The following is a 15,998-nucleotide window of genomic DNA, read 5'->3' as shown; positions in this document are numbered from 1 at the left end:
GTGACAAAAGATATATTAATTTTTTATATGAGGAAAAAGTTTTAAAAAGAAGGCAAGTTAGATTACAATTACAGTTTTAAAATATTTATAAAAAATTTTACAGAATAATTGAAAAATGTGTAATTCATAATCTGTGTACTTACTTGAAGTCAATTTAAAACAATACCTTAATGTAAATACTGTATATAATTATAAATTTTGAGGTAATTTTCCGAATTATGAACGAATACGCATGAAACAGTGCATTATTTTTGATTTAAATAAACATATTTACGGAAAAAGTTATAACAAGTTACAGGTATTTCTGTAAATTCAGTTGTAATGATTTCTAAGAAAAAAATCTGTACAAAAACTAATTTTCCAAAAGATAAACAATTTTCTTGTATATTACAAATATTTCGTTTCAAGAGAGATCGAAATTAAAGTACGACGGTTTAACCAATTAGGCATACACTAAATTTATTGTAATGCTTAAAACATTGTTTAAAACGTTAAAATTGAACTTCGAACACAAATTCACTTTACAGTTTCTCAAATCTTTTGATTTTAACAAAGAAAATAAAACGTAAAAGCAGCACATCACAGCATTGCAGCGAGAAATTTCTTTGAAAACTGAAGTTATACGGAAATGCGAATTTGCCGTTATAAGTGAAAATTTCAAAATATTACGGGGAAAGAATAAATTGTCAAAAGTGGGAAGTAAACAAGATGTCTCCTAATAAACGCGATAGGATAATACTTAGAAGTCTGTCTTCTTCATGTAATGCGTGCTTTTATGAATAAACGAGAATGGGCTATTTATTGTTGCATTTATAAATTTCTTCATCTCTATAAACAGAAGGAAAGTTATTTCAGATGGCATTTCCAATTGTAATGCACTACAGCAAGTCGTCGGGAATTACTGCACTCTACACTATTTTTTGATCAAAAATGATTAAGACAGTCCATGAAGTACTTTGCAAAATTTGAACGGTCGTGTAACTTCTCAGAATGAGGTACAGTTTTAAAAACAAAATTTGGTTTGGTAATTTGTACACAGGAGGTATTGATGCTATTATATTTTGGTGGTTAAAGGTCGAGGGGTTGGATGATAATTGGGTCCTATATCATATCTCGAGTGGGGAGAGTCATAATGAAAATTTTGATCATTATTAGCATTTAGAATTTTTTATAAACCTTACTTCTGATTTGAAAACTAAAAATTTTGCCGTTTTATAAAAATTAATAATATGAAAATTTTTAAATAAAAACTCATAAAACATGGTGCCAGAACAATTGTAACTTTGTGGCAAACCGTCTTTGCGTTCCATAAAAATAAAGATTTTTCAACAGGAAATCATGCTACTGGTTCCTGTATTTTTGGCATGCGAACGACATCTTCGCTGCAGCTTCTACGTCTTTTAACAAATATGCCATCAATTGGATCAAAGGACACAGCGGCATTCCGGGTAATGAACGGGCTGACTTTCTGGCACGAAACGTAACGCCTAATCCTGATACCCCTCCTGCCTACAATCTCATTCCTAAGTCAAGACTTAAATACCTTATCTGGGACAATGCCTTGGAGACCTGGCAACTGGATTGGGACAAGATCCCAGAACAACACATAACAAGACGTTTTATCCCAAAGGTCAAGGAACGTATTCAAAGCAAATGGATTCAACCCACACATGATTTAGTCCAATTTTTGACTGAACACGGGCGCTTTCGTGCTTACCTGAAAAGGTTTCACCATTCTAATTCTGACTGCTGTCAGCTCTGTGGGGTGCGGGACGGTGTCATGCACTATTTATACAACTGTCCTATGCTGGATGACATTAGGCATCAGTGCATGCAGCATGCCAATATAAGCAATCTAGACTGGCCAGTAAAGCCTGATTTTTTTCTACAAAACAACAGCAACTTTAACTTGTTAAAGAAATTTGTTGCACTCTACTCCATTAGATGTGGGATCCGTTGACCTGCTCTCTTGTGATCCGATTCACTCTAGCCTTGATGCCAATGTTTTTACATGCCTTGCTCTGCTATTACAGCATTTAGACTTTGATGTACAGTAATTTTATTTTAGTTATAGTGCACTTTTATTTTTTTTTAATCATTTATTTAATTTTTATTCTTTTTTATTTTAATTCATTTATGTTATTTATTTTATTTTATTTTATTTCCCTTTTCTCTGCCATTTTATTGTATCCCTTGTATGACTAACGGCATGTATCTACTATGTACTTTTTGTATTTCTGCCTGGCTGTGCTCAGCGGTGCCAGAGAATAAAGATTATTTGACTGACTGACTGTATTTTTGGCAGTGAACATATTCCTCACGTAGACTGATCTACGAATCGAAATTCATAGTATAATGAAATGCTGCGTTTGATAAGGTACATCTAGTTGGTCTCCACCAATAACTTTTCAACGGCTTCAATATACTTTTGATGTGAATAGTTGAAACGTAGAAGTCAACAACGTGACATATTGGTCATTTTTTTCTGCAAGAAAGATTTAAGACAATATTCACTACTTTCTTTTGTTGCTTTGGTTTGAAATAGCGACCTGAAGCAAACTATAGCATTTAGTGCAGGGTTGTCCAACCTTTCTTTTTAATGAGCCAAATTACAAACTTAGGTATATTCAGTGGGTCACAAAGAAAATTTATATAAATATATGCTTTAAAAAGTTTAAAATGTGAATATCGAATTTTAATAACAAATATGTATAATTACAAAAACGCTGTATAGAGAGTGCAATCACGTGATATAACGTCATCGCTCCGCCCAACAAAACAATCATCGCCATATTTGTTGCTGATTTCATGTTACCCTGCTTGATCACTTTATTACGTCAAAGTGGAAGAAAGGAATTTTACTGGCTTTGCAACCGATTTAAAAGGTAATGATTTGATAAAATATAAAGAGAAAACTTCTTTTATTGAATCTGATCTATAAGAAATGAAACAAACGGATTTTTCATTCAATGATTTAACTATGTGGCCAACTACAGAACATGAAGACACAGTAAATTATTTGGAAACTTCTTTACACAAAAACTCCCGATCAGCCAATTCCAGAATGTATTAGTCTGGAATTTCTATTTATATTATGATGGTCTTGATAGATATTTCTGTTTATACTGTAGGGGAGTATGTAAGCTAGTGATTTTTGTGCCCGAAATGCATTGTACTAAAAATTTGATTGTGGTTAATTAAAGGCTAATTTTTGTAAACAATTAGTCTATTTTGCTGTAGTCAGTCTCTGATGTGATAAGCCCTCTAATTTATTATAGCCATATTTATTTGGCTAATTAATTTAATCTTAATAATAGGTTGTTAGAGACTTGCGCAACACAAAACCATAGTGAGAAAAGAAAAAATTTAATGGTAATTATAAATACAACTTAACATAAAATGTGATTAAATATAAAATTACATTCATCTTTATATTAACGCAGTTATGTTATGAGTAATGGAAAGTCTCACATGAAGATGGCAGGCAAAATTAAATCATTACGAATAAAATATCACGATGAATAAGTCCGCTTGTCAAATAATTATGAGCATCGAGTGATTTGTATGCCTTCATCTGATCCAGTGTGACAGCGTTAGTTGTTAAACCAAATAATTTACTGCCTCTATGTTCTATAGTTGACCACGTGATTAAATCGTTGGAAGAAAAATCCGTTTGTTTCATTTCTTATAGATCTGATTCAATAAAAGAAGTTTTCTCTTTATATTTTATCAAATCATTACTTTTTAAATCGGCTGCAAAGCGAGTAAAATTCCTTTTTTCCACGTTGACGTAATAAAGTGATCAAGCAGGGTAACGTGAAATCAGCAACAAATATGGCACCTGTATATGTGAGCGGAGTCATGTGACATCACGTGCACCCCCCTCTGTTATTGACATTAAAAAAGAAATTATTCTCACACAAAATAAAAATAAATTCAATGCGATTTTTGTCATTGCCTTTCTTTTATAATATTGTCAATATCTGCTTTTATGGTACTAGTCTTAATTCTAAGAATGTTAGTTTAATGGGAATCACTTAAAATATTTCTTTCAACAGTTTGATGTTTTTCTGCACGGAAAGAATTGTACACAATAGTTTTCTAGATAAATTGACAATTCCATCAAATTCGTTGAAAGAATAAACTTGTTTAAAAAATTTAAGAAGGGAATGTCGTCTACAATAAGTTTTCAAAGATTCCCTGCTTTAAAGTTCAATGAGTTCTAGCTGGTATTCGGCAGGCATTTTCAAATAATTAAATAAAAATGGATTACTAAACAATTTTAATTCAGTTTTCATATTTCTAATGTCAGAAAATCTGATTGTTAAATCTTTTAACAAAACTTCACATAATTTATTATATTTTTCAAAGTTCACATGAAAGTCTTGTTTTCTTTTTAATAAACAGGCAATTTTATCATGACAAATAAGACAGATAACACGTTTTAATTACAAAATATGTTTCTGGCCAAAAGATACTGAATTTTTTCTTTTCTTCTGTTATTTTTCATTTTTAGTATTAGATGCCATGACAAATCCTAAAAAATAAAAAGTTAATATTAAATTATGAAATGATTATAATTTAATAATTTAAATTGAAATAATAATTCATATAAATTAAATTAATTAATTTAAGTAGTTTGTTAATATTAAATTCAAAGTTAATGAAATTATTATGAATATTATTGGAGGTTGAAAATATTTAAATTATCTGTAATTCGAAAAAATGCAGAAGTGGATGAGTCTAGTTTATGCTTTATTTTTATAAAGAATAAATTCGTCCTTTCCACTTTAACATTAGGCCTAGCCTTAGGTCAGATAGAAATTATCTGGTGCTTTCTTAAAGGTAATAAGTTAGTAATTATTATATTTGAAAAGTAAAATAATTTAATCATGTGAAAGAAACTTCGTAAAATACTTGAATTATAATAAAAAATTTTATTTTGACAGTGAGAAGTCCAGTATTTTCACATCTGAGTGTATCTCTTTACGGACTGACGACAATTAGAGCATTTAACGCTGAAAGCAAATTTAAATGCATGTTTAATAAATATCAGGATAAACACACTTCAACGTTGTTTATTTACGTGTGTTTAATTCGATGGATTTCCGTATACGGTCATATAATTTGTTTCATAAATCTAATTATTACTGTTATTATTTTCGGTGTTTCAAACAATACAGGTGAGTGACTATATTTAAATTTCTACAGTATATAATATAAGTCTTTTTGAATTTATATTTGCGGTTTTAGATGACGCAGGAAGCAAACTTGGCCTTGTATTAAATTACGGAATAGTAATAATTTTGAATTTACAAAACCTTATTGCGTTTACATCTGAATTGGAATTTCAGGTATTATATATCTAATTAACCCGATAATTAATCCAAATATCAAACGAACAGCCAATTGCTTTATCGGACCATGTGCAACTTTTCAAACAAGACACACTTCTTGGAAGAAAGAATATTCTTCACCACACGTTTTTGAACTATTTGAAGAATACACCACACGTTTTTCTACTAATCTGTCGAATATATATTAAGAAAATAACGTCCAGTAAAGGAATCCGGGTGTTTGTTTGATAATCTTAGTATTATTTGTTTAAAAAGATTAGTAATTATTTACTTATTAATTAATTGTTGTTTAACACTAGCCCATGTATATTACTAAAAAAAGTCTACTTTTCTCAAACTCAAGAAAACCACCTTAATTCTTGCTCATTTATAGTTACTTTCGAACAGAAATAAACAGCAAATATTTTTTAAAAAAACTCAATTATCGTATAAATTGGTCAAAATATTTATGAAAACAATTGTGACGTGGCAGTATTTCAACATTTTTTCGAAACAACCGATATTTTGACAAAAATTACTTTTCGAAATTCATCAAAATGAGACAAAATTGAAACTAAAACAATTAAGAAGTAGACAAGCAAATTATAGTTTTATTATTAGCAAATATGTCTTCAATTTTATTAAATATACAATCATTCGTTTCATTGTTATTTTCTAAACAAAGATAACAGTATTTTCTCTTTCTTTACGTTGAAATTTCATTAACTTTTCATATAAATTGTTACATTTATTTCCGCGTTGAAAACACCCAACAAAATTAACTCGAAATTGGACCATAAATAAGTAAAGGAAATCAATGTAATCAGCAAATTCCTCGATACCTGTTTAGTTTTTTTTTCTCATTTTTGATTTCTTTATATAGAAAAATGACATCGCTCATGTCATTTCAATCTTTTTGTTATGATCTTTTTAATCTATCTAAAAGGAAATCTTGAAGACGATTATATTCAAAATGTACTTAACTAACTACAAATACCTTTTTGTAGTTTTTGTTTTTATCACTTCGGATATTCGACATTTGTAATCCAAAACAAATTAATTTAATACACGTTCTACAAATACATAGTGTATAATTCTATCGAAGGTTTATAAGACAATTGAAACCATTGTTGCTTTATTTAAAACATAAACTGCATTTCGATCTTTGGAGTTAAATAGCTCTTATCAGTATATATCGTATGTCACACATATCATACATTAATCACGTTAGGAGACTCGTACAAACGTCTATAAACCAAACAATATCACCAAAATTACAATAATAAAATAACAAAATCATCAACACTCAAAACAATACTAAATCTTGATATTAACTATCGACAGCTTTACAAATTACACGTTACATCTTTTTAACACATACTCAAAACACCATATTACACAATGCGACGAATTATCAAAATGCGATTTGCTCCGACATTGTTGTGATAATAAATCCATTTACATGTGTGTCCCTTTGGGTTTTATACTTAATAAATCCAAAAAAAGATGAGCGTAAAAATAAATTTTTCAGATATTAAACTGAAATTATTAGATATTAGCAATATGTAATCTTGTCTATGCAATTATTTTATAATTAATTTTAAAAATAATTATATTGGGAATAGGAAACTTATGAAATGCGGCAAAGCAAGTTCAATCGTGTATGGCAGTTCTCAATTTAATTTATATATATATATATTAAAATCATAAAGAAACGTTTACATTTTAAGAAAAGTAACAAATAACAGAAGATTTTCCACCTTTCAAAATTTATAAAATTTTAATTTAATTTATACAAATTTGAAGACACGAAAAAAAATTTAAGTGTATATCAGTACATGAAAATTATAACGGTTTAATAAAAATAAAAATTAATTTAGAATGAAGAAAGAACTAAATGTTAACGATGTTTACCATACCTCTTTATATAAAAATGTTCCAATCATTAGCTTCAATGAAGTTCTACACGTAATACGATCTCGGATAATTTATCTTGTTACGTCAACAAGTTTCAAACTTTGTGTTACTTCATAAAAAGTAAATTTTTCAGATGAATTCGGTAAAACGCATTCTGAAATACAGCAAATTGAAATCGGAAGCTTCGTACGACAGTTCGCCCGAAAAACGACCACCCTCGAATTGGCCACAAAGAGGAGAAATTCATTTTGATAATGTTTCTTTGCAATACTCCCAGGATAAAAATATCGTTTTAAAGAATTTGACTTTTCGAATTCACTCTGAAGAAAAGGTAAAATATGTGCAAATCAGAAGAGTTTGTTAGTAATTATTGTGTAAAGTGGTTTCTATTATTTACTAATTGCAGATAGGAATTGTTGGTAGAACAGGAGCAGGAAAAAGTTCAATAATTGCTTCGTTATTTCGCATGACGGAGCCAACGGGAACAATCACCATCGATGGAATCGACACTAAGGATATCGGTCTTCGGGATCTACGTAGTAAAATATCCACCATCCCTCAAGTAAGTAATAACTAATTTAGTCAAAGTAATTTTTTGTTAATTATTTTCGTATTTATTTACTATGAAAATATTTTTTCCTCTCTTTCATTCCTAAAAGTTTAATTTTTAAAATATGATGAAAGATATCGTTCATTGGTATACTTATTGCTGGATGGTCAAACTGTATAGTTGTCAGCGTACCGTACTAGTGACCAGAGATCGGATAAAAACGAAACTAGAAACATAAGAATACTTTAGGAGTAGTCTGTCTCTGATACGGCGAGTCCGGCGGAAATCTCTTTGTGAACTTCTCTGTTGTGGGCATAACAGAAGTCATTTTAGAATTCATATAAAGACTTTGTTTTTTAACAAGAAAAAAGAGTAAAAATATTTAATACTGTAGAGATCAAGTATTTATTAATATATATAAATGTGATCTTAGGTTCGTCACCGCCTTCATCAAGACTGACACCGTTATCGCCGTTATGACTGGTTTTTTTCTTCTCGCAATCGTTCGCGTAGTAAGCGGTCAGATTCGGGACGAATGAAGTCGAGAGAGCGAAACGAAAGTCATGCACTCTACTACACATTTAACAAAATAAATTTCCGTTTATTTATACAAATGACTTTACAGCTTTGGCTGTGGTAGCGAATTATTATAGAAGAGTCTTCTTGACCGAGAATAAGAGTTTACAAATCGGACGAAAGCTAATAAATTTCTAGTATTGCTGCGGATGGTCTGATACTTGTACGGCTGGATGAGAGGCTGACTAGTACTTGATAGACTGGGCAACGTAGGCGGGGACTTGTTCCGTTGAAAAAGGTAGATGGGCTCTGACGGCGATCGGCGGCGAAGAACGGGAACAGCGGCGGAACTTTCTTACACCAACGTGCGATTGATGAACTCTCTCTGCCGGCATTTGATTTTATTTTTTTTATTCGGGGTTTTCTCCCTTAATTCTTATTCTTATTTTTGGTAGTTTTCAGTGTTAGGTTCCCGTTAAACTCATTTCAAAAATGGGTCACTTTTTGTAAAGGAAACAAATCCGTGCAAAATACAATCATTTTCCACTGTCTTTGTTGAGAGTGAAAAATAATTTAACACGTACGAATTTTCTTTTAAATCTATACGTTCTTTTTCGAATAATTTTTTTCTGGTTAGTGCAGGTTCTCAGAAAAAGAAAAAAAATTAATTATTGGGCTACAATTTGAAAAAAATTGTGGACGTATAAATTTCCACTGTCGTTCGCTCTCTTTTAATAATCTCGAGAACGGCATAAAATAGATGAAATTCGAGACAAGATGTGAAAACCTTAGGATTAGGGGAACCGGATTAACTATAAATATATAATTACATATAAACTTCCGGTTCAAACCAGAAGTCACGTTATTTATATTCAAAACATTTACCATGAGAAATGTTAGATGACCGGCATGACTCTATTGTTAAAGGGAAGGCATGATTTACGGGGACAAGCCACTACAAATTTGATGTGGAGTTCGTCCATTTTTAATTAAATAAATTAAAAATATGATAAAAATTGCAGTGCGTCGTTGTGACGATGTCACAATTTGCATTCAAATTGATTTTGTATACTTGCAGCTTTATTAGGAAATTATTTACTCACAGAGGAAGATTTGCTTTCCTTTTATAAAGTATTACATTCGGATAATAAAAGCAAAATAAGTAGTTAAGTAATTATATTCACTTTTTTAAAGAGCAATTGACAAAGTAGAAGCAGTAGTTTTAATGCCGAAATTTTTGTAAGATAATAAGTGTTGGTCGGAAAATATATACTTACGAATTAAAATGTGGTAGGATCATGTTTTGTGTGAGATTGTGTTATGTGGATTTTTTTTCACAAATAGTTGGGTTAATACTTGGATGCACAGGAGTAATTCTGACTATTAAAGCACATACTGACTTTTTTATTATGTATATTAATGTGTCTGTTCAGTGAATCAAAAGAAACATGAAAACTGATGAAAAAGATATAACATTTACTATGTTTTTTGAAAGATTTATGAATAAATGTATGTAATACAAAAATATTATCTATTGTAGAAAAATTTTGTTAAAATCTATTTGATAATTTAAAAAAACTATGTGCATCTAGGCAATTTGCACAAAATTTTACCAGAAATCTTGGATGATGTTGGTGGTGGGTCTTGGGAGAGTCATGAGTATCCTTCTTGTAGTGGGTACTGTTTTGGTGACTCTTCATGTTGATGGAATCTCGCTTGAACTGTATAGTTTGTTGGAAAAGATCAACAAACCTGGATTATTTTTATGGAACTTTATTGGGATGTCATCAATTCCAAGAGCTGATTACTGTTTCAAGTTTGTGAAGGCTGTACTTCTGCTGTTTATCTCAGCAAGTAGACATTCATCATATCAATGAAAAGAATTATTATTGGTACAGTAAAATCAGTACAGAATTCACATCTTTAGAATGGAGATTAGCTGAAGTATACAATTTTACTGTGGAACAATTTTATGCTTAGTTTTAAAGGAGAAATTAATAATCTCCCAGCATTTTCCCACTAAGGCGTAGCAGCACTTTTATACAATCAAGAGTACTATAAAATTTATTGATCACAATGTATATTTAAGTTTATAGTTTATTAATTTTAAGATATTCTTAAAGATCACTCTATGAGTACTCTATTTATTCACAGGTTTATACTTCTTTCTGGAATTTTTTATTACTCTTTTTCATGTTTAAAAGAAATAGTAAATTTATTTGAGTCAGTTGTTTAGTTATTTTGTCAGAAATCTTTTGATGATAATATTTTACTTATTGTTATTTTGTTTAGGTGCATTTCAAAGTTCAAATATCAATACAATTTAACCATTGATTAGTTTATGACATAAAAACCAATTCCTAGTGTACTCAAGGAATGATTTGTGGAAATCAGAACGGTAATCAGAATAAAAATCAAAAACTTATAAAACACCTTATACCTACAAAGTTTGTAATCTCTGTCATTTCTCATTAAGAAATATTTATTTTTTTAACTTCTTAACACACCGGGATAAATATAAAATCAACTTTACTTAAACCAAATGGCCAAAGTGGGAGTGTTTTGGTATTGCGAATGTTTTCGGCGCCCCTTCTGGGCTCTTCTTCGGGGTTTTGTGTGGATCCGTTGCGGGCTGTCCATTCAGTTTTCGAGCTTCAATTTGGAAGGCTTTCGATTTCTGATTCAAAACCTGCCCTTGAAATGCGCACTGGATTCAGTTTGAACCAATATAAAACCAATGTGGAATCGAGTGCTGTCGTCAATTGGGACTTGCCATGCCGTGGGGGATGGCATTTTTTCATTGAAGTTGATTCATGTGTGGACTTGTGGCACACCTTGAATATTTCCATTTCCTCCAGCACTTTGGGGTGGTCGTGATGCAAAGTGGTGGGGATGATGCGTGCTTCTTGGAGTCAGCTGTGATGTCAGGGGTCTGTCACGTGGGTTGGGGGCTGTTGTGCATTTGTTATGTGGTGTGTCTGACTTGTGCTACTTTAGTCTTGTCGGTGACGAGCGTCTGGTGGAGCCGGCATGTACCGTATCTCTATCGCATCTGTGTCTCTTGCCAGAGCTCTGTGGATCCCCGGTGGTCTGTCTGGATTGGGATGGTCTTTTCTGTTCCTTGGTGTGTTGTGGATGGACAGACGTCTCCTGTACGCTGTGTTGATCTCGCACTTGTTAGCGGTTGCATTGTGTATTCATTTTGAATGTGGGTTGTGGGTGGGGGATTTTCTTCCTATCATTTTCTTTTTCATTGTTCAGTGTTTCCATCCTGATGGATGCTGCTTCTTGCGTGTGTTTGTAGCTTTCGCGTGACCTGCGTATGAGATTGTTGTGTCGTGTCCATGCTCAATGGCTGTCCCTTTTGTGTTTTTTATTGGCATCTGCGTGGTGCCAATAAGAAACAGTGCATCTTCTTGCATTGGCACCTGCGTGGTGGAGAGGTGTGTGAGTGCTTTCCTGACTGGTGCTCTGAGGGCTGCTGTTTGGTGGGGAAGGGATTGCAGGATCTTGTTAGAATGTGTGTTGATACAGCGTTTGGTTTTTGATGCACAGCGGTGTGTGCGTTTGATCCTTCAATTGTGATGTCCGCATCCAGGAGGTGGGCTCTGTCTGAGCTATGTTGTTTGGTCTAAACAGGTAGTCTATGGGGATTGTCGTTCATTGCGTCTATGAAGCGTTTAAGATTCGGTTTCGTACTCCAAAAGATGATGTTATCATCTATGTAGCTCTTATATGGGAGAATATTGGGGAGGAAGTTAGATACAGTTCTACTTTTTAACCTTCTGACCACCATTTTGCATATGTGTCCAGATAACGGACTGCCCATAGGGACACCCCTACTATGTGCATACACAATCCCTTTAAATTGGGATGCTGAACTATAACATGCCATCTGCGCCAATTCTAATATATTTTGGTACATTGATCTATCATCTATTTTTGTAAACAATAAGTCCCTTATCAAACAAAAACATGGTGGAAGCTCTATTGATGGATATAACACTGTAGCGTACATGGGAAAGGCGATCTCCTTAAGTTGTTCCAAAATCTCTACTGGGCTGGATACTGTGAATTGGTAACCTTCCAGGTGTGTGGCAAGCATGTTGTGTATGCAGCTCTCTAATTTATGAGTGAGTGCTCTAGCCCTGTCCACTACAGGATGCAGTTGTCGCCCTTGCTTATGTGTCTTGGCAAATGGGAATAGTTTAGGGATGTCAGGAGCCTCCATGATTATATCCTTCATGTCAATACAAAGCTCGCCTGTTGGCGAGCTTTGTATTGGCAAAAACGTTTAATCCTGGAATGTATCTTTATAGATGAGCAACAGTCCCTATGGACTGTTTGTTGATGTGGGGCAGCACAGCCCAGACAGGGTCCACTTCTTGGATGTGGACGTCGTGGTTGAGGGATCAGGCGTGCACACTGCTGTGTATTGGGGGCCAAATGCTGTCCCATCTTGTATTTCGGTGGGATCCTGTAATCCCTTTTGTTATAGAGTGGTGGTCTTCAGAGCGTTGATCGGGGGAGTGTTCACACACTTTTCCACTGCGCAGACGTTGGCACGGGAAATGGAAAATGTGGAAGGGATGGCCATTCAGCATGAATGCGGTAGTCTTATGCATGGGTTGTGTGGGGGCTACAAGCATACGCGGGGGATGGCGTCTATTAAGATGGGGGTGCTGAGCAGTGAAGAGGAGAATGATGGGAAGATGATCCCCCTCACTTGTGGCCCGCATTTGGAAACAATATGTGGTGCAGTTGCCAATGGGCATGGGATCGGTGTGGCGTGCAGGAGATGTCCGTCCATTTGCGGCATAGTGGGGAGTGGAAGAGGTCATCCTAGTCTGGACAGATTGCCAGGGATCTGCAGAGTTCCGGTGGGAGATGCAGGTGCGATGGACAGGTTGTGTATGTTGGCTCTGCCAGACGTTCATTTGCGGTGGGATTGGGGGGTGCATGGGTCGGACATGCTGCACAGTGGGTGCACGGCGGCCCTTTTAGCTTGTGCGACAGACTTGGACATCGCGGCTGACTTTGGGAGGCACGTGTCGTCTTTGTCACTCTGCGTCGTGGTTGCCTTGGGGTGTTGGGGGCGGTGAAAATGTTTGAGGTGGGTTGTGGATCCACACAGGCATTGGTTTCAGGGAAGAGATGTCATTTTCCATGGCATGGCGGGTCCTGATAAATGATAACATTTGATTTTGTATTTGGTTTATAATGGTTTGGGTTAGGTCTAGTGCGCATTTTGAATATCATACTAATATCCAATATTTGAATATCTTAAAATACGTGTGTGTTTTGAATCAGAAATCGAATGCCTTGTAGATTGAAGTTCGAAACTTGAATGAGCAGCTTGCAGCGGATTTGTGTGGGGGCCTGGGGAGAGCCCGAAAGGGGTGTCAAGGGCGTTTGCAATAGTGGAATGTTTTTGCTCTGGTTGTTTGGTTTAAGTAAAGTTAAAATATTTATTTTGCAAATATCCACTTCAACATTAAATATTACTTATTATTGCAAATTTTAAACATTAAAAAATGAATAAATATAATTGTTTTTTATAAATTTAATTTATTAAACAGTTAACAGTAATATAAAATTTTCTATAATTTGTAAATAAAATCCATCTTTCTCTAAAACAATCAAATATGCATGTACACACATGTATGCAAGCATACACATCAAGTCCTCACAATGTCAATGATAATTTCTTGGAGACTGCAATGTTAACAAAAACGACATTTTACAAAACCAATTTTATCATAGGCTAAATAATATAAGTAACATTTAAATTGGTTAATATTATTATTATTGGATTTTGTTTACAACCTCTGGCATTTATTTTTTACCTTGTAGAAGGAGTTTTGTTGTTTATAAAGAAAATTTAACAATGATAATTGTACATGATTATAAATGCACTTGTACTTTTCTTTTTTAAATGACATTATAATGAAATGATCTTAGTGAGGACTTGCTGTAAATACATATGCAGTCATAAAATAAATTTTTAGAATATGCTGTCTTCTGATCTGCAGACAGTTTTTCTATCCTGTTCTATTCATACATAGTTCTTACTTAATAACTCCTCTACTATTTTTAATATACCTTCTAGGTCTTTCCTCAGTTGTTTTCCTCTCATTTTTTATGATTTTTGTTCCATGGCAATCCTTGGCAGTTTGTATCCTCAAATAACCCATACCATATTAACTGTTTTCTTTTTATTTCATCAATAATTAATTCTTTTATATTCATCACTAACTTTTTAACTTTTTATTCGTGCATGAATACTAATTTGCATAGTCTTGTTAGTTTATTATACTATTCACTTCCCTCATACAAATAGTTTGTCTTTCCTTATTCATAGATAATTCATACACACTCATATTGGAAGTGCATTAAAAAGAGATTATACATAAGTTAATTAACCAACATAGGAAAAGTCTCTGCAAAGTCTTTGTGAATAATTTATGATTCTATTGTTTATTTGATGTCTTCACCATTATGCTTATTAGTTTCTTAAAATAAATAAAGGATATAGTTTTATGACATAGGTTTAAAGCATAGTTTAATAAATACATCATATTATTTATAAAGAACAACCGCACACCGCGGTGTATAATACAAAATGCTACTTACAAGAGCCTTTAGCCTGTGCGTAGCGGGCTTGTCAAGCACTACGAACGCATTCGGGGCCTCGCCTGGGTTCTTCTTCGGGTGAGGAGCTGGCTGGAGGGATTTTTCGAAGATGAAAAAAGAGCCGGACAGAGAGACAAGCGGCATCGAGCGTCAGGGTTCTTTCATGTGGGATCGAGCGTTGTTTTAAAGGGTTTTTTCGCACTCCAGACGGTTGTCAATGTCATGTGCCGCCTTGGGAAGCAGCAGGTCACAGGCATTTCCCTACTTCCTTCATGGGCGGTCCTTTGGGTGTTGGATACTGTTGATCCTCTGCATGCATTGGACCTGCCAGGCCAGGGAAGGAGTGGTCTCGTCCCTAGTATTAATGGATGAGGATGTACTGTAAGCTTTACAAATTTCGATCTGCTCCAACCATTTGAGATGGTCCATGCAGGGTGTGGTGACAATCAACTTAGCCTTTGAGGTGTCCGCTATAATCTCCGGATCAGAGGCATAAGTTAATAACGAGGTGGAGCATTTATTGTGTTGTATGTCGTGCATATGCTCCTTTAACCTGACCCTAATCGCACGTTTCGTCGATCCTATGTATACTAAGTCTTTGTCAAATCGGTTATCCCTAAACGGAATCGCATGTACACCGGGAAGTCTTTCCATATTAGATCTGTCTTTTCCATTGCATAGCATATCAAATAGGAAGGGGCACTTTCTGTATGCAAGGGAGACACCCCGTTGCCATGCGATTCTATTATACAAGGATCTCAATAGGGGGTTGTAAGTAATAGGAATCCTCTGTTTCTCCATCCTTTGGCTGCCATTTTGTGAACTAGCTTCCGTAGAAGAACGAGCTATCATTGGATTGATCTGATGAGAAATTTTTTCACTCCTGTCACAATAAATAATTGCTCGTTTATGTATTTAAATTAAATTCGTTTTTGAAAGTATAGAGAGAGGACGACTAATTTTTTGTAAAATTCGAATCAGTTTACTGCCTAATAATGTTTCATGCTTGAAACAAATATAACCATTGCCTACGTGATATTCTGTTA

The 15,998-nt window shown here is 33.8% G+C and overlaps 1 protein-coding gene across 2 annotated transcripts in view; it reads left to right on the top strand.

The window, feature by feature from the left end:
• Positions 1–15,998, top strand: part of LOC136982305 (ATP-binding cassette sub-family C member 4-like) — an 87,156-nt gene that overhangs the window by 59,925 nt on the left and 11,233 nt on the right. For both annotated transcript variants that reach the window (XM_067278782.1, XM_067278781.1), the window contains 4 exons: positions 4,950–5,183; positions 5,254–5,354; positions 7,387–7,584; positions 7,660–7,815. In XM_067278782.1, the coding sequence (XP_067134883.1) occupies positions 4,950–5,183; positions 5,254–5,354; positions 7,387–7,584; positions 7,660–7,815 (689 nt within the window). The remainder of the gene's footprint in view (positions 1–4,949; positions 5,184–5,253; positions 5,355–7,386; positions 7,585–7,659; positions 7,816–15,998) is intronic.

The sequence above is a fragment of the Centruroides vittatus genome, unplaced genomic scaffold (genome assembly GCF_030686945.1).
Source record: "Centruroides vittatus isolate TY-2023 unplaced genomic scaffold, ASM3068694v2 contig_82, whole genome shotgun sequence".
NCBI lineage: Eukaryota > Metazoa > Arthropoda > Arachnida > Scorpiones > Buthidae > Centruroides > Centruroides vittatus.
This window is presented reverse-complemented; position numbering and strand designations above follow the sequence as displayed.